Consider the following 19,778-nt stretch of genomic DNA (forward strand, 5'->3'; position numbering starts at 1 on the left):
CAGTGGCTCTTTTGCGATTCAATTTACCAATTTTGTGCCCGCAAATATTTCTGAAGTCTTTATTTCTCATCTCTCATGAATTCTCAGACAACTTTCACTACCATAACTATTTAATTTAAAAGATTACAGCTCTATAGAAATTTTGCTGTATTTAATGCATATCTTTTAAACCTTTAGTATTAATTACGTAACTACTGGTCAGTGTTTGCAAAAAAACAATGAAACTTTTAATTAAATCCTCATTAAATCCAACTACTGATAAAGTAAAGATTTTTGTCATGAAAAAATTGTTATGGAATATTTTAATTGGTTTTCGTTCCATTTCATTGCTTCAGAATGTCAACTAGTAAGTCAATTTGATATCTTTCATTATAGTATTATATTAACTTTTGCTTGTGGCTCAAAGCATCGTATTCAAGTATGCAAAATAAATAATCCGTTTTCGTACACGGTTTCAAACGTTTTTAGTTTTTCTTTAATCACGCATAGCTTTTGGTGTATTACCACAAATGCTACAGGACAGAGACGATGAAACAACAAGTGAATTTAAAATTTTCTAGTTATCATGGTTAACTAAAATTTGAATTGATCACATAGTTTTTTGAGCAAACGTGGATTGGTGTAGCATTTCTACACTTCATTATTTATCGTTTGAAATTCTTTTTTAAATACAATCTTCACTGACTTACAAAATTGGGTTAGCGAAGAATGCGGATTTGCTCAGAAATTATATTGCCTTCTGTAAGCCACAAATGAGCAATATATATCTTAAAAAGCGGTTTATTTGATGTATTAGAATCAAGTCTTTTGAATTTTGCTTATATGTGGAATGTTCAATTCTCTTATGACATTCAAAAATATATATCATGAGTAACTCTTGAAACTTAGTTTTATACAGTATCACCTTATAATAACCTTGAAACTATATGGTTGATTTAATTTCGTGAAACCATTTCTGAGGATATTTTTGATACAAAAATGGGGTCTCTTAGACAATTTTTCTTTTTATGCAGCAGTTATGTAATGGGAGGATAAATATATATTATTGCTATGTGCCACGGCACCAAATTGCCTCAGAGTACTGTTACTGCTGTTAGCATCAGCAAGAGTAAATTATCTGGCCCTAAAATATTTTCTGAACCATGACTAAGAGTGTCGGCCTAACTTAGCTCAAGATTGCCCCACTTATTTCATTGGATATGAGAAAACATTATTTCATTCGATATGAGAAAACACCATCCAATCATAGTTAAACTTATCTTTGTCCTCTAACATTTCTCCTCTATTTAGTAAGTTAAATATAATAATGCAAAGTAAAGTTTTTATAACAAAATCAATTTTTTTCGTTATTAGCAGCAATAACATCTTGGAATAAAGTGTTTTTTTTTTTAAAGAATGGAAACAGAAAAAGGATTGAGACCAAAGTTCGTCTGAGAAAAGTAATGGTAAAAGTATAATTAGCAGAATTATATTTACAACTATCTTATTAATAACAAAGAAACAGCGACATACTTTTTGTTTGTCCATTATGTGAAACCCAATAAAAAAAAACTTTAAAAAAGAAACTTTTCAGATTCGCATAGAATCAGTTTAAGGTGGTAGTACACCAATAAAAGTGAAAAAAAAAATTTTTTTTACTTTTATTATTTAACCAATATAATCATCGTAGATTTCGAATTTTTAGTTGATTTAACTAAATAAAAAAAGCTTCACATGTTAAATCTTGTTTATAATGTATCGGTATAAAATGTTTTGCTTTTTTTTTTCCCTAGCAACGCTTTGTTTATTCCGTTGTTATGCGCTTCAGAAACAAGTTAAACCATAAAAAAGCCATAAAATACTTACCTTGTCAACTCTTTTAACTGCAAAGTTGTAGACTGCAACGACTTCTTGCTAATTAGTTTAGTATAATGGCTTTATTGACGTAATTCGCTTCTTGTTTCAAGCTGCATTCAAACTTTATTATTTATGCTATAGTATATCTTATCTTTTTAAAATAAAAACAATATGGGTGGATCAAAGAGAAAACAATTATCAAACAGAATATACAATAATAAAAAAGCAAAATTTCGTGGAAACAGATATACAAAGATTTCTTCTTCAGAAACGAAAACTTTATCTTTTGTTGAATCTGTTACACATTCTGCTTCTTCAAAAAAATTAAATATTGCTGATAGAGATTTTCAAGATTTTCAAAGTACAGATTTTAACTTTGTTATGAACTTTAGTCTATTAGAAAACGTTATATCGCTACTGAAATGCCCGAATTTGTGTGAAGATAATGTTTATTTAATGTTTGATTCCTCCAAAAAGTATGGGTTAAGTATTGGTTTAAAAATATGTTGTAACAGTTGCAATTGGAAAACTGAGTTTTTTTCGTCTGCTACATTTTGTAAAAAAAATTTAATTGAGCAACAAGAGCCTAGTAAAAGCAAATGTAGTGGACAAAAACCATTTGATATTAACACACGTGTCATTGTGGCTTTTCGTGAAATGGGTAAAGGGTTATCATCATTAGAAAAATTTTGTGGAATAATGAATATGAAGCCACCTATGAACAAAAAAAGCTACAATAAAACTTTACATAACCTGTTAGATGTTTATCAAAATTTAGTTGACCAGAACATGAAAAATGCTGCTGATGAATTAATCCCTGCAGGTGAAACATCAAGAGACATTATGTGTAGCTTTGATGGTTCATGGCAAAAGCGTGGTTTTACCTCAAATAATGGAGTTGTTTCTGCAATTTCAGTTGAAAGTGGTAAATGTATTGACTTTCAAATTGAAGCAAAAACATGTAAATTATGTTCAATATGGAAGTTAAAAAAATACACTTATCCAGTTGAATATGAAAAGTTTCAGTCATCACATTACCAAAAGTGTAAAATTAGTCATACTGGATCATCATCAGCTATGGAATCAAGTGGTGTTTTAAAACTTTTTCATCGTTCTGAAAAGAAAAACAATTTAAGGTATACCACATATCTTGGTGACGGAGATAGTAGTTCTTATACCAGTGTTGTTGCTGCTAAACCTTATGGACATAATGTAGAAATTTAAAAAGCAGAGTGCATTGGTCATATTCAAAAACGAGTTGGCACGCGTTTAAGAAACTTAAAAATAAACACCAAAGAAATTTTAAGTGATGGTAAAAAACTAGGAGGAGCAGGTCGTTTGACAGAAAATGTTATTAACACATTGCAAAATTACTATGGCAAAGCAATCAGACAGAACATTGGTAATTTATATGCAATGAAAAAAAGTGTAGCAGCTGTTCTTTTTCACTGTTCTGAAAGTTATGACAATGAAACACGCCATCAATTTTGTTTACGCACCAAGGATTCTTGGTGCAAATTCCAGGCTGATAAAGTAACTGGAAAAAAAACATACAAAGAAAATATTTGTATTCCTGCTGCTGTTCGAGATTTTATAAAACCAATATTTATAGATCTTGGAAGTGATATTCTTTTAGAAAAGTGTTTGCACGATAAAACACAAAATCCTAATGAATCCTTAAACCAATTGATTTGGAAGCGGTGTCCCAAAGATATATTTGTTGAAAGAACTGCTTTATGTGTTGGAGTAGCATCAGCTGTCCTATACTTTAATAATGGACTACAATTTTTAGAGATGTTATTTGATCAGCTTAAAATAACAGTAGGTTGCAATCTACATAGCTTTTGTCTTATAAATGACTCAAAGCGCATTTCTAAAGCAGAAAAACAATGCACAAGTATAGTGAAATTAAGACGCAAGAAACTAAGAGCTATACAAAAAGGCTTTTGTGATCAAAACAAAACATTAGAAGGTGCAGTTTATGGAAGTGGGGAGTTTTGAACAGTTTTTTTTTGGTTTTATTTTTAAATTGAGTTTTTCTCAAAATCATGTTTTATAGCCTGGCGACGGAGATATTTTTCGAACCGATAACCGATTTGATCTGAAATTTGGCATACTTGTTTGTAACACATGTATTTGCAACCTCTACTAGAATTATGTTTACAGCTAATTGTGTTCTACTTTTGTGAGTGATTTTGTGTTCTCAAATAACACCAAAACTTCCAAATATGACTAAAATGCATATATTTTGACTTTTTTCGGTCAAAATCCAAAACTTTTAGTGTATGTTGTAATTGCATAAGTAAAGGATCACAAGCCAAAATTTCAGTTCAAATTTATTTACGGTTGCTGAAAAAACCCTGTCGCCAGTTATTCATTTTTAGGCTTTTGTCTATCAATAATTATGCGCATAACTAATTTTTTTAAATTTTAAAATTTTTACTTTTATTTTAATCATATAATATATGTTATGCACTATTAAAAATCGAAAAAAAAGTTGAAATACAAGATTTTTTTTAATGGTGTACTACCACCTTAAAGTTTTAAATCTCTTACCAAAAACATAATAAAACGAAACAAAACAATCCTTCGTAAGGTAAAAATAAATGCCAAACTTTGAATATTGAATGTTTTTTTAAAACTTTTTTTAAATTCTAAAATCCATTTTACAATTTCAAGCAAAAAAATTTGATGGTTTTTTGAGTGGCCTGGTTTTCCAAATTCAAGTTAATATTACAGCATTTAAATCGCTTTTGTTATCCTTTAAATATCTTAAAATTTTCTTTTCCGGTAATTTCACAAACCGTTTGTTTGTGTTGTCCATTAGGTCCTGCAGTTTATATTTGGCCTTGTTTCAATAGATATTTTCAAAAGTGAGTGCTCATGATTTATTTTGGCGATTCCTTGATAAGAAGGAAACTCTGATCAGGAACATTTTTTTAATCAATTTTTGAGATTTTCTTTTCGAAAAATTATGCAAAAGCATCTTCAGACCTAATTTTCTCTTGCAACGTGGTTAGTTATAAAGCAAAAATGATTCGTGTTGCCTTTTTATAATGATAGTAAGATATTTACCATGACTAAAATTGCGTTTGTTAAGTGCTGTTCTTTGTGCAAAAAATTCTGTTTTTTGATTATATAGCACATTTGCAATCAGTTGTCTTTTGCTGCTTGAGCTCAAGAAAATTCGTTTGTTGCTTGACCACCTTTTCCACTTTTATTTATTGAACTCTATTGATTTGCTGGTGATACAATACTAAATCATTTTTTTCAAGTACTGAATGAAGCCAAAATTGATTTCTTTTAAAAAATTGTACAAATTTTTATAAACTGATTTTTTAAATTTTCTTATTTCACTAAAATATACTTGCGAAGTAAAAAAAAAAATTCTTTTAACAACTTAATAGAATTGTTGTGGTTTATCAATTGATCATTGTGACGATAAAGATAAATGCAATTTTTAATATTATTCTATTAAGTACAGTAAGAACTTTAAAACCATAAAAACTTGAAATTGAAATGTAAAAAAATCTTTTCCTTTTTTTGTTTGAAGAACAACACAAAAGCTAGTTCACCTTACTTTTCCCTCAAAGTAAATTTGTTTTTGTTTACATGATAAATCAAAAAAAAGATCTTTATTTTTGTTTGAAAACAAATTCTTTCGATTGAAAGTTCATTAACTTTTCAAAAATATTTAGCACTCAAGATTGCAGATGTTAGCAGCCACATTTCTCAGGGTAATTAGCACATGAACTAAAAAATATTAAAATATTGAAAAGGTATAAATTAAAATTATTTTGAATAAAAAATTTGGTTGCAATTTAGTATTTTTTTAATGATTTTACATTAAAGGCATAAAAATTCAAGTACCAACTTTTTCGGAAACTTTTTTATCAATTTTCTAAATAGGCTGTTTCATAAGCTTTTCAAATGATGTATGATGTATACATCATTATAAGGCTTATGAAATGGACTGTTGAAAAAATACATCATTGAATATATTTGATTGAACAATAGCATCAAACTAATAATTACTGAAACCCAGTATTATAAGAAACTTTAAGTATATTTAAAACCTAACTTCAAGAAGCTTCTACTATAAAGTCTGTCACATTTAAAGTTTTATATATTACGTCAATCACATTTAAAGTTTCAAACATTTCATAAACTATAGTAAGAGTATCACTAGAAAGTCTGAAATGCTGATCTTTTATTTATAAAGGTTATTTCTTTTAGTAAAATAAAGATAGGTATTTCAGACTTATTTCAACTTTGATGTTCGTCTATATTTCTTTTTTCAATAAGAAAGTTGTTCAACTAAATTCTACTTTTGTTTTTGATTAAAACTATTCCTTTATATCTTAATATTAATTATTTCTGATAAAACTTTTACACTGTAACACTTCATACTTATAAAAATTTATTTGAACTTTTTTTATTAAAAAAACTCCTTTGAAAGTATTTTTTACATCATTTCGTTCTTTTTTGAATAAAATGAGATAAAAAAAAAATGTCTACTGTAACATAAATATTATCCACTGTAACATAATAGTTGTTCACATAAAAATTCGCAACAATATTCGATTTTTGCGGCAATCAAATTGATGTTTGATTGCCGCAAAAATCGAATATTGTGGCGAATTGAAATGAATTATAAATTGTTAAACTTTTACGAAAAAAGGTTTTTGTAAATTTTTTTCCTCCAAGAACTGTAATCAATAATGAATACAGCAAACAAAGTAACACAGTTTTTTCATATTATATCTGTAATTTTTTTTAATTTATTAAAACGCTATAAAAATTTTTCACAAACCTTAAACAAAAATTTATTTGAGAAGTATGCTACAATTCGTGTTTATACATATTTATCTAAGCAGGGTAGGGTGGGGTAATGTGGTTCTACTGAGTAATCTGGGTCTAATTCATATTTATATGTTATATTGATAACGGTTTTAGGTTTAAAGTTGTAATTTTTTAGGTTTAAAGTTGTAATAACATATTAGGCTTATTAATTTTAAAATGTAACCTAGCTATGCTGTTAGAAACGGCACTTTTTTATCTAAGATGCTAAATACATAAACAAAATCTTTTTTTTCTCCGGTTTTAAACTTCAGAGAAAATATATTCAAATAAGGCATAAGCGTATGAAAAATGGTTATTTTGAAAGTTCAGTTACTTTATTTTATAGATATTATACCTTTAAGACCCTAACGCACATGGTTTGTTTAAAATTTGAAATATAATCAGGTGGGGAAAAGTGGGTCTATGTATGTGTAATATTATGATATGTAACTATATTATCGAAGTTGTTGTTAGTAACATTATAAGCCTATTAGTTTCATCAAACCTAACTATTTTGCGCAACGATAAGGATGAAAACTCTTTTTAAAAGTGGAATTCCTGCGAAAGATTGGATAATTTCTTTTAAGAAGTGTCATGTTGATAAACTTCGATTACGCAAACCTGAAATACTAACATTTTCAAGAGCTAAAAGTTTAACACGAGAGGTTGTAGATAAATTTTTTACCATTTTATCTGATGTAATTCATTATAATAACATTGTACCAAGTAGTATATACAACCTTCACAAGTTTGGGCTCTCAACAAATCACTTAACGAAGAGACTATTTGTACATCCAAAAAGCAAAAATGCTAATGAACTGGCTGATTCTTCTGGTTAAGCTTTATACTCTGTGCTGCTCTGTGTGTCTGCAGATGGAAGATATCTTCCAACATTTGTTGTTTTTAAGGGAGAAGGTTATCTGTTTTCCTAATGGATGGAAAATGGACCACCAGGATGTGCTTTTGGGGCAACAGAAAGTGGATGAATGTAAGACTTTCTATTTTTAAAACTGGTATTTTACTTGAATTTTATAATTTTTATTTTTTTCTTTCCCTTTTTTTATTAATGCATTTATACTGAATAGCCTCTGTTGTTCATGAAGACGGTACAAATGATTCAATAGAAGTAAATACATTCTTCGTTTAGGTTCGTCGAGCACTTTATACCATTTTTTTTACCAAGTTCAAAAACCAATACTCTTGCTTTTACGATAGTCATGGCAGTCATTTAACATATGGTACTATAAAAGCGGCCATGGGCAACGATATCCAAATTATTTGTCTTAATTGTTCCGTCAAATTGCTCACACGCATTACAACCGTTAGATGTGGCAGTCTTTAGACCATTAAAGAAAGAGTGGAGAAAAATTTTAAAACATTTTGGAAGAGAAACACAACACAAAAATATTGATAAGACAGCTTTTACAGGGTAATTGAAACAACTGTGTCAGAGACTCTCTGTAGCAAATGCTATGGCAGGATTTCGTGGTACAGATATCTCACCATTAACTAAAGAAAAGATGGAAAGAAAAATAACAGGTATTGACTTTCTCAATCAATCACCTGAACGTTGTAGCCCTAAATCTCTAAGAATAAAAACACCAAGGTCAATCATATGTCCTAATGTATCTGCACTAAACAGCAGCAATAGTAGAACAACAAAAACAAAAAAGGAAGAAACTACAAGCAAAAAGTGGAGAATTCCTTACAAATGAGAAAGTCAAACGACGATTACTCGAGGAACAAAAAGTCAGAGAGGAAAAGAACCAAGTTAAAAAAAAAAATGTACAAAAAAAACTATTACCTCTACTGAAGTATCAAAAAAATACCTAAAAAGATCTAAGAAGTGCCTTGAATAGCACGAATGTTACCATGAAAGAGCAGTGATCATAAAAAATAGTTAATTTTTATAAAACACTTTAAAACATTATTATTTCTGTTTTAACTCACCGTTTTTTTTTTATTTGTCCGAGTTTTTAATTTTTATTGTTGTGCTGCGTATGTAAAGTTAAAAATCAAAAACTGAGAAAAAGCGTTCATACGGAGACTAATTTAACATGCCATGTAAATAAATGATAAAGCAAAAAGAAGAAAAGTTAAAATAAACGACCGGGAGAAGACTTATACACAATGACTCACCAACCTTTCATGTAAGCAAGTGATAAAATGGAAAGAAGAGAAGTTAAAAACAATTGGGAAAAGACGTAAACACGAAGGCTCATCAACCTGCCATATAAATGAATGAAAAATAGATATTGCAACGGAAAACAACCAAAAACAATAAAAGCTCAAAAAAAAGGAATTTTACGCGAGGAGGAAAACGGAGTTTTAAAGAAGTAAATGAGAGTTTTTAATAATGTTTTTTTGAGAAGAATTTTAAAGAACTTTTGTGATTGAAAAGTCTTGGGATAAACAAAAAGTATTTTAATCGAATAAAAGAAAGAAAAAGAAGAAAATTTTGATAATCAGAAGAAGTAAAGAAATATAAATCATCGATTAAAGAAGAATAAACAGATGTTTCAAATAAAGAAGAGATATCGTATAGAAAGAGAAAACCAAAAAGAGGAGTATTTGATAAAAACAGTGTTAAACACGGCAAGAAGAGTAAGAGAGTATTATTTATATTTTATAAACGTTATAAATAAAAGAGTGCTAACCATTACACACTAATGGAACGCTTATTGAGATATATTGTATAATAGAATATACTGAGGATGGTAAACACAACCTTAACCCTTTAAAGATTTAACCTTACCCGTTCTTAACCAATTAATCCCCAGACCCTCGACCTCGATCCCAACCTTCTATTAACCCTTCCACATAAAACTAGAGCCCGAACCTCCGTCTTCCTAATCCGTTACCTCATCATCAAAATACAAACAAGTAATAAACTTAAATAAATAGTTTATAAAATGCCGCCCTCACAATATATAACATCATTGTAGATACGAGAAAGGAAAAATGGTATAGAGAAAAAAATCTGTACTGGGAAATTTGAAAAAGAAAAGCCAAGAATCTTCAACATCAAAAAGCTCTCGTTAAATCAAGACATGTTGAAAATAATGCAAAAGTGACAATCAAGTACTTTGCAGGAGAATGAACTTGGCACAAATCGTAATAGTTTCTGAACAAACCGTGATGCGAGTGAAAAAGATTGATATTGGAGTCCTAAGAAAACACCATCTAAATGTAAAACAACTCCAAGAATTTAGCATATGATCCGGAACATCAAACAGAAAACAGACACAAAATGGGCTATTCTTATCCATAAAACTAGTGTTGTTGTATCAGATCAGCTCATTTTCAAAAGACTGAAGAAGAGGGATTAATGAATTAACGCCTAGCCAAGATAACAAACCCTTCAACAAAGAATCTTCTTCATTATTTGTGGGTCAGGAGCACGACATTTCTACAAAATGGTTGGGATGATGAGACAGGACCAATACAAAATGGTTGGGATGATGAGACAGGACCAATACAAAAAGTCCTTGGGTATCAGTTACTACCCCAAATGGCAGTTTGGACAAAAAATATCAAGAGTTATTAATGAAGCAAAATGGTGCAACTTGCTTAGAAGCAAAAAGTGTTACAGTTCATTTGAAACTTTAAAAAATGCATGTATTTTTAAGGACAGACAACTGACCAGATCGCGACCGCATTGATAACATTAGAGAAGATTAGAATTCGATCGGATTCGAGAAATCGGAAAAGAAATTATAATTAACAAGCAAGATCTTCTGAAAAAGATCTTGCACAGAAATTATAAGAAAATCAATTTCATCCATGCTACGACTGATCAGCGCTGTTATAGCAAATAAAGGTGGTTTTACAAAATGTTTGTTTTAAGTATGTTGCTATAATAACCAAAAAATACTCAATATGTTTAAATTTTTTTTAACAAATAATACTTTAGAAATTACACCATTATTTTTCTTTTTGCTTGAGAAGATATCCTTACACGATATGTACAAAAAATAACCAATGGACCAAATGTAATGGCCACACACTATATATGTAATCAACAAACTTGAGCCTGACTTGGCCTCAGGTTATGCTATCAAAGGGTGGAGGAACAAATATATAAGGTCCTTTTAAACATAACTTGAATAATGGAACAAAACTTCTTTAATCAATTTTTTAAATAAAACCAATAAGAGAAATGCAGCTTATACATCAATGTTTTTAAAACTGAGGCTTGCATCCAAGAAACTTTAACCAAAAAAAGGTGGTAGAGTTTTTCTATACTTAATGCAACAATATAAAATAATATCATTTAACTGATAAAAAAAAAAAAGTCTTGCGCTTACAATATTCAATTGAAAGACGTTGTAATAGAAAATCTAAAGAAAATTGCTAAATACAAGTGTTTTAGAAAAAACTTCTTACAATAAAAATGTTACAAAACAAAAGCCAAGGTGTTTAGATCTTCCTTAGAGATTTTATAGAAAACAAATGAAAACAGACTTTCATAAGCTTCTTGGTGTTCTTTCCATGTTGATTCTAAAGTGTTTATAATTTCTATGTTAATGTGACTTAAGCTTATGATTTTTTATATAAACTTATTTTTGTAAGAAAAGGAAAACAAAAAAGTAACTACTTAACTAACTTTATAGCACAATCACTATAACTGATCAAGTACTTAAGCAATTTTAAATAAGAAACATTTTACTAAAAACTGAAGTTTTCTATTTTACCGGTTTTGAGTCTGTTGCTTTTATCTACACATTTTTCATCTACACTGTAAAGTTGATTATTTTATTCTTAAGCTTTGATTAAGAACTTTTATTTTGAGTCTTGAACATAAACATATGAACTAACATAATATATATATATATATATATATATATATATATATATATATATATATATATATATATATTTATAAACTAAAATACAATTACAAAATGATAATTTTTTTAAAATTGCATAAGAAATAAGATAAACTTGATTAAAAATATTTGAGTTTCTAATTGTAGATAATGATTTAACTGATATTTAGTGTGACCTCCTTTCTTTGTAGTAACATTAAGCTGAGCCTTTTTCTTATACTATTATAAAGATTTTCAATAAATGTGTTGGGGATAAGATATGATTCTTCTTGCAGAATGTTCCAAAGCTCAATCAAGTTCCTTGGCAATCTTTTCACTTTCTTTCTGCCTAATTAGTACCGAACATATTCAAATATGTTCGAATCTGGGCTCTGAGGGGGTCAAGGCATGGTTTGAAACACTTCTTTGGCTTCCAGATTTGAAAAATCTTTTTTTACTAATTTACATGTGTGTTTTGGGTCATTATCCTGTTGTTGGATAAAATTATCTCCAATCAGTGGTTGTTCCGAAGGCAGTGACAAATATAAGTGTTATAGGTGAATTTGTGAAATATTTTTGCATTTTTTTTCTTGTAGCTTTTCCTGTGTTCTAACAATATCTCCTACTCCTTTTAATGGATATGCATTATCAAACTTGAATATTTCTCCACTATGTTTCACTTTCAATGTTAGACAAGGTTCCATTAGTTATTCTTTCTTTCTTTGCCTCACATACCAACACCTATTCTTCTCAAATAGTAAGTATTTTCACTCATCCATAAACAATACCTTCTCCTAGCTATTTTCACTTCATTATAACCTTCTTTATGTAACATTATCATACAATTTCTGTAATTAATTGGCATTTTATCAGAATTTAAAAGTATTTTTATCAAAATAGAAAACGTTTGAACTGAAAACGAAAATTTTTCTGACAAAAGAATGTTTAAGTCACAAAGAGAATTCAATTGTAACTAAAAAATCTTCTTCAAACTTATATTTACCAAAAGAGGTTAACAATAATAAATTGAAAGAAAATAAATAAATTATGCAATCACTAATGTATTCAATTTTTCGACTTGAAACATGTGCCAAACATATAAACAAAAAAGATATGTATGCGAAAAATGAGTTTCATCAAGTGATTATCAATATTCAATTAATTATTAAATTAATTTAATTACCAGTGATTACCAATAAAAAAAATTGTTTTAAACATCATAAACTAAAATTTAAAAAAATAGCTTTATTTTAAACAAGAACATAGTTTTGTTCTAAAGAAACTCAATATTATTTATAATTGTTTACACAAACATTTTTCTAAAAAAAATTTATGAGCTACTATCTTTTTCACAATACTGTATAAGCATATTTATGCATAAGCATCCTTTGATAAGAAATCATTAACTTCTAGCATTTTCATCTTCAAATCCTTTGTGCACGTTTTATCTCTTTTTACCATTTGCCAATATTATTCCTTTAAAAATACACAATTGTATAATTGAGAATAAGGACCAGCTTTAAGAAATACAAGCAACATCTGTTTAACAGCAGACAATTCAATAAAAAATTTTTTGCAGACTGGAAGGAGCTCATAAAGGGTAAAAAGCTTGAAGGATCTTTATTTTGAAATTACAGAAAAAGTTTAAAAGAGACTAAGCAAAGCAGTGCAATTCAAAAAAAAAAAACAGATAAAAACTGACAAAAAAAAACAAGCACGTGTAGCAAATACTTATTTAAGAAAAAAAGATATCTGCAAGATGAAACAGCTAAAAATAAGATTTTTCCCTGCATAAACGTCATTTGAAAAATTTTTATGAACTTTATTAAATTGATGTAAAAATAATCGTATGATTACAAATATTATTTTTGAGGACCTATTGCAAACTAATAAGTTTTCAGAATCCATAACAGTTTTAATTTTAGGTATTTTGGTCCCTGTTAGTGGCTACACTGCATCTTCATATCTGTGCAGTAAAAGTAATCAAAATATTAGTTAATCAGCTGAGGTGAGTAAATCTAAGCTTGATGCTTTTTGAAAATCAGAAAAAGCAATTGTTGCAAGAAGTCTTTATAACAATAAAAATCCAATTATAACAAATGCTTTACAATAAAAATATTTTAAAAGTTAATAGCCATAAATTACAACAATAAAAAATTGTTTCCTTTGCTTTTTTATCTTTTGTAATTCATTAGATAAAGTCATTTATATGTTCTAAAACTTCAGCAGCAATTACATTTATATTTAATACATTGAAGTTAAATACTTTTTAAATGAAATTGAGAAGACCTTTCTGTTTTTTTTATTTAGACAACTCTGGACTTAAATTGTAAAACATTGACATAGAGTTTTTTAATACTAAAATTTAACCATAGTCGTCTGGACACTTAAATAACTGTTCACAAAATTTAAAAGTCATTTTTTTAAGGGTTAGTATACAAATTTGGAAGTGAATAGATAAATTTTTTAGTTTCTTTATTTTACAGGCTAGCTAATTTTTAGAAAATTGATAATATGATGCATTAAATAAGTAAATATGAAGTCCTAAAAGTGGTTCTGGGTAATATTTCAAAAAATTTGTTATTAAACCATCAAATTACATAGGTTTCCTTTTGATTTATTAGACTTTAATAATATAAACTCAGGAAATAAAGGATGTTGTAAAATCAGAAAACTGAAGTTAGCACAAAATGTATTTAAAACAAAGAAAACAGAGTTATATCATACTTTAGTTCACAATATATTATAATACAAAATATAAAAAGAAAAAAGAGTATTTCAAAATCCACACTAGAGAGAAGCCTTGAGCTTGAATCATGTTGCGCTTGAATCATGTTGAGCTTGAATCATGTTGAGCTTGAATCATGTTGATCTTGAATCATGTTGAGCTTGAATCAATCAAGCCTTGAGCATCAACCAAACTCGTGTTTTGAATAGCCATAACCTCATTCTCCTCCCTATTTAAAATTTGTATGCAAATTTATCTTAGAACACTTCTATCTTGATTATTCCTATCACTTAGTCATGAACAACTCACCTTACACTGTATGTCTAAACTTGTGGCTGATTTATGCACAAAGAAGACATTTTTGAGTATGCGGTAGTTAATGAGTTAACTCAATACCTGTAGCTAATTTTCAACATTTACATAACCAATATGGTTATGTTTAAAGCTTTTAAAGTTTTCTTTTTTTTATTTTAAATTATTGCTACAAAGTTAAACACAGTTTATTAGTGGAATCATGATCAGTAATGAAGCCAATCGTATCAGTTACAAAATTAAAAAGAGTATGCTCAATCAATTCAATAAGTACTCATTATTGTGTCTGGTAAAAAGGAGTATTATTAATTCAGTGCTGGTGTTACAAGGTAACTTGCTAACTAACAAAAAAGTAATTAAAGTTTTACTAACTGCAATAAAAAATAAAACTAAAATAAAAATGTAATTTAAGTTTTTTGAATTATTTACTGGTGAGTGTAAAATGTAAAATAACTATTTTACATTTTATTATACTTTATAAAAAATGTGTAAAAACGCATGCAGGTATTTACATATCAACCAATATATCGACCGACTTGTATTCACAGCTTTTTATATATATATATATATATATGTATCTGAAAAATAAATTGCTTATGCAGCAGCTTTATTTCATTTAGAATATCCAACTTGCCAATATCTGCCAGAGATTTTTCAATTAAAGTCATATAATTTGTTGGATTCCTTTTAATGAGCTTTTTAAGAAATGAGTTTAATTTTAATTCATCACTTTTTTCATACAAATCAATATAGTCTACAACAAGTTGTCCAAAACCTGTGGCATAAGCAAACTTTTTCCAATCAGATACAAGATTAGTTAGCAACTTTTCCATTCTTTCATCCATCTTGTTTAACTGTAACTAAAAATTAATTTTACCAGTTGTTGCACTCCAGATCTCATTAAAATACTACTGATGTAATGACTGGAAGTCTAAATAAGAAAGAATTTATTATCAACAAAAAAAAGAAACCTTGGTTGTCAATAAGATGTCACTTAGGCTTTAGTTCTTAAAAACAACAATATAAAACTCTTGAATATCAAAAAGCTACACTATTTTTCTAAGGTTAAATAAATTAGCTCAAAGCGTACTAAAAATTTAAACCAAGAGCTACTTTAGTGTTTCAACAATTACAATACACAAATCAATTATCACATCACAGAAGGGTATTTAACAGAAGAAACTTTCTTTGTTATATAAACCAATAAGTGGTACAAGGAACGTTTGTATTTTTTCTGTCTCTTAAATTTTAAAAGACTTCATTTTTTAAAATCGCAAGATAAGGAAAAGATGCAAATGTTCAATTATGCATTATTGATTATTAAAATACAAAATTGAATGTGTTATAAAATATTATTGGAAATAACATGCTTCCCGAAGTTATAAAGATGGAAATACTTTGTCAGCTATATAATTTGATTAATGATTTTGGTAACTATTTTCCAGATGTGAACCTTTTGAGCAGTGAAGTAATTATATCACCATTTTCCTGTGATGTGAAAAATGTGAATGAGGAAGCACAAGAAGAATTTATAGAGTGAAATAATGATACCACTGCTAAGGATCACTTCAAAATAACACCATTAAATAACTTCTGGTTGAAAATGAGGAATTCATATCCATCGTGTTCAACAATTGCAGTTAAAGTCCTTATTCTTTTTTCAACATCATATTTGTGCGAAGCAGGGTTTTCTGCCATGTTATCTATAAAAACCAAAAAAAGAAATAGACTTAAAATTGATGCAGTTATTAGATGTGCTCTATCAAAAACTAAACCGAATTTTCAGATATTAATTGCTGGTAAGCAGTGCCAGAATTCACATTGACCAGTTTTTGTATCATATATTAACTAAGATAAAATATTTTTGGGTCATAGATAGTCTATTCAATTAAAAAATACCTTGAATAGAATATTGTCCTGATGAATAAAAATTACAATATTAAAATGTTCGCCTTGTAATAATTTTTAAAAGCAAAGGGGTCCATCGAGATATTATGATATATAATTTGGGGAACGGGTAAGAAAAGGTTTGGAACCACTGATAAAAATCTTCTGTTTCGATTTCGTAAATGAGCGAGTCAGTATCTGTCATGAGAAGTTTTGCGCGATCATTGTATTTTGGTTTGATGTAGTCGTAATGGTGTTCAAACATTAAAATTTTGCTTATGCCCAGGATGCACATTCCTAAATAAATGGGTTTGTTGTAAACCAACTTTGTTTTCTTCATGTGAACGGCGATCAAGTTTTCATCGAAAATGGAGCGACTTTCGAAATTGGGTCTTTTAGATAATTTTAAAGCTTCTTTTTTTGTGGTGACGAGTCTGACGTCTACATGATTTTCAATATTTTCCATGGTTTTTCCAAAAACTGAATTGCTCATGAATTTGAAGATTTCCTTTTCAAATTCGTTTTTAGCTTTTGCTCTTAAATTGGTGTTGAGATCGATGTAAATTTTCATAAAAAGTTTTTCTTTAAATGTGATACCTCTGCGTATTTTTGTAATGACCAATCCCATTCGTTCATACAGTTTCATGTTTTCGTGATAGACGATGTATTTCTTTTCGTTGTTTAAATTTGGAACGAGCTTTTCTACTTTTCCAAGGACCATTCTTTCAGGAGCTAGAGGATAATCGTTGTGCTCGTCGTGAAGGTGATCAGGGTAATCCAAAACGACTTCAAGAACGCACGGCATGGATTTCCAATTTAAAAGTTCGTCTTCGGTCATCCATCTAAAACCTTTTGTGGGAAAATTTTTGCACATGGCCCATCTGTAAAGATTGTTAGCGTCTAAGTACTGGATGAAGGTTGACTTTTTGTTAGGATCATATGAGTCGCCCATGTATTTGTTGTTTGAAGCTCCATATCGATTTGAAATCATGCTAATTCCACCTCGTATTCCTTTTTGAACCATGAGAAGCATGTCAGGATTGATTAGAAGCTCTAATTTCACTCCAGTCATTTTTAACATCGCATCCCAAGCTAATCCAGGGGATGTGTAATACCAAGGAGGGTCAAGATCATGATATTGACAGCATACGTCTCAGAAATTTTCAAATACATCTGCTAGAATAAGCACATCAGAGACGTTGTACAGCTCGTGATAGTCTTTAAATGTTATACATCCAAATTCGTTCCAAACGTTTTGACCATGAACATAGTCTTCAGGACTTATTCCAGCGTCGTTGAGTTTGGAATGAAACTCCTTTATTGGAGGTAATTTAGTTTCTGAAAACTTTTTTTCAATCGTGTTGACCCAATCGTAGCGGTAAACACCTTTTCTTAGCAACAAATCTCGTTTTTCTCCACTATATATTAAATTAAGGTTTCTACACATTTTATCTCCTTTTTTAGATCTTCTATAAGCACAATCTTTACCATTTTTTTTACATTTATATCCTTCCCCTTTTTATCTTGGAAGTTTTCCTTGCATGTCTCTGCATCTAATGATTTACATTCAACACACAAATCTTTAACAAAGTTGTCTGCCAAATCTTTTAATGAACCTCCCATGAATCTGAAGCTGTCAATAAACCGCAATTCTCTCCATACTTCACGTGGTTTACTATCTTTACCAATAAATTCTCTTACTTTGATTTCTTTTGAGAAGCTCATGTATTTTTCTTCGTTGTTGGGAATGCATTTCAATTTTCCACCGGTTAATTTCTTGATAAACAACTGACTGTCGTAACCAGAGAAATTGTGGAAAATGATGGGTATGAGTTTTGGAATTTGATAATCCAAGTTGCATTTTTTGTGAGCATCTCCTCTATACTTTCCAGTAAAATGACAGTGATCACGCACTTTATCGTCTTTGAGATCTTTACCGCAAATGTGACTTTTTGTTGCAGCTTCAAAATTCTTATTATCTTCAATCTTAAAAACCATCTTTTTTTTAAAACCAATCTTGCTGAAAATCTCGGTAAGGTCATTTTCGACTATGTTTACAAATTTTTGCGCAACGTCATCATCATCGCTTTTAGCTGCGTATGTAACAGGCTTTCCTTTATAAACGGTTTCGTCAAAGCATTTGATGAAATAGCAGAACGAGCTTGGAACGTGCTTTTGATACTGTTTGGTGTAAGATTGATTTGAGCTTGGATTGCAAGTGTTAACAGGTTTGATGAAACTTTCAAAGTCTGCATATACCACAAACGGAGCCCTCATTGACCTTTTATAGTTTTGAAACTGAACGGTTGTTCCTTCTTTAGGAAGTTCGATTCGGACTGAGCTGTGCTTATAACAGTCAACTTGATGATTTTTAAGCTTTTTTTCCTGATCATAAGACAATACAATTTCTGCAAAAATATTGTTTTCCTTCGCCTTTTGATACTGAAGAACCGGCAAATCGACTGAAACTTTTAATGATTAGTGGCTTACACGCAATAATGATTAGTGGCTTCGTTTGAAATGAGTAGCAAATCGATTCTTTTAGGTCTATCGCAATATTTGGATACTCGTAAAGGGTAAGGTTTTTTGTCTTCATACCCAAAGACACTGATGCTAATTTCTTCATTGTTATTTTCAAACTTGTCGATTTAATCGAGCTTGACAGGAAATTCCATTCCTCCCTATTCCAGCTCTTCTGATTTTAGAATCAAGTTTTCGCTAATTCTTTCATTATGATTATTCTCTAGATTCAGCGCTCTGGTGACAGACCATTTAAAGCATTAATTGTCTTCGTTTTCCATGTTGATAATTGCCTTTTTGTTTTTCAGTTCAGGTGGAATCTCGATGTATGACGGACCGATGAGGGGGGTGTAATCAATCATGTTAATGTCTATTTTCAAAATTTTAGCTTCTTTCCAATTTGATCCCTCTTTGCTGTAATTAACCATTTTTCCAGGACTTCTTCTTTCGCTGTGTTATAAAACTCTATTTTATTTGTAGACTCTAGTATAACTTCATAGTTGGAAGGAAAAGGAACAATTCGAGTAGTTTCTTGTCCGGTTGAAATGCTCACACGCTTAATTTCACATGTCAAAACAAGGTTCGTTTTTGTATTTATTTTCATGACTTTTATCGCCGACTCTTTTACCAGGTCTAAAAAGGCAGAAACGTCTTGATAGTTTATTTCAGGAGTATATGAAAATTGTTCGGTGATATGCCTCAGCGCGTGATTGGTCAATTTAAACTTTATTTGCAGTCTGACTGGTGGAGGAGCAGGAACCGGTTTTTGGACAATTTGACGTGGTGCTGGAACTGGTTTACCGAATACAATCGATTTGAGAGACTTTATTCTTTTTTCAACTCCA

General features: G+C 29.5%; 1 protein-coding gene and 1 pseudogene across 1 annotated transcript; both read left to right on the plus strand.

The window, feature by feature from the left end:
• Positions 1-1,981: 1,981 nt before the first annotated feature.
• LOC149877276 (uncharacterized) lies at positions 1,982-4,006 on the plus strand. Its single transcript, XM_090074419.1, has one exon. It carries the CDS (start codon positions 2,008-2,010, stop codon positions 3,058-3,060), a length of 1,053 nt encoding a protein of 350 aa, XP_089930545.1. The 5' UTR covers positions 1,982-2,007; the 3' UTR covers positions 3,061-4,006.
• A 3,187-nt stretch (positions 4,007-7,193) lies between these two features.
• Positions 7,194-7,910, plus strand: LOC149877277 (uncharacterized; annotated as a pseudogene).
• Positions 7,911-19,778: the final 11,868 nt, after the last annotated feature.

Source organism: Hydra viridissima, unplaced genomic scaffold (assembly GCF_058129835.1).
Source record: "Hydra viridissima isolate aposymbiotic clone 2 unplaced genomic scaffold, HvirCarnegie_v1 scaffold_16, whole genome shotgun sequence".
NCBI lineage: Eukaryota > Metazoa > Cnidaria > Hydrozoa > Anthoathecata > Hydridae > Hydra > Hydra viridissima.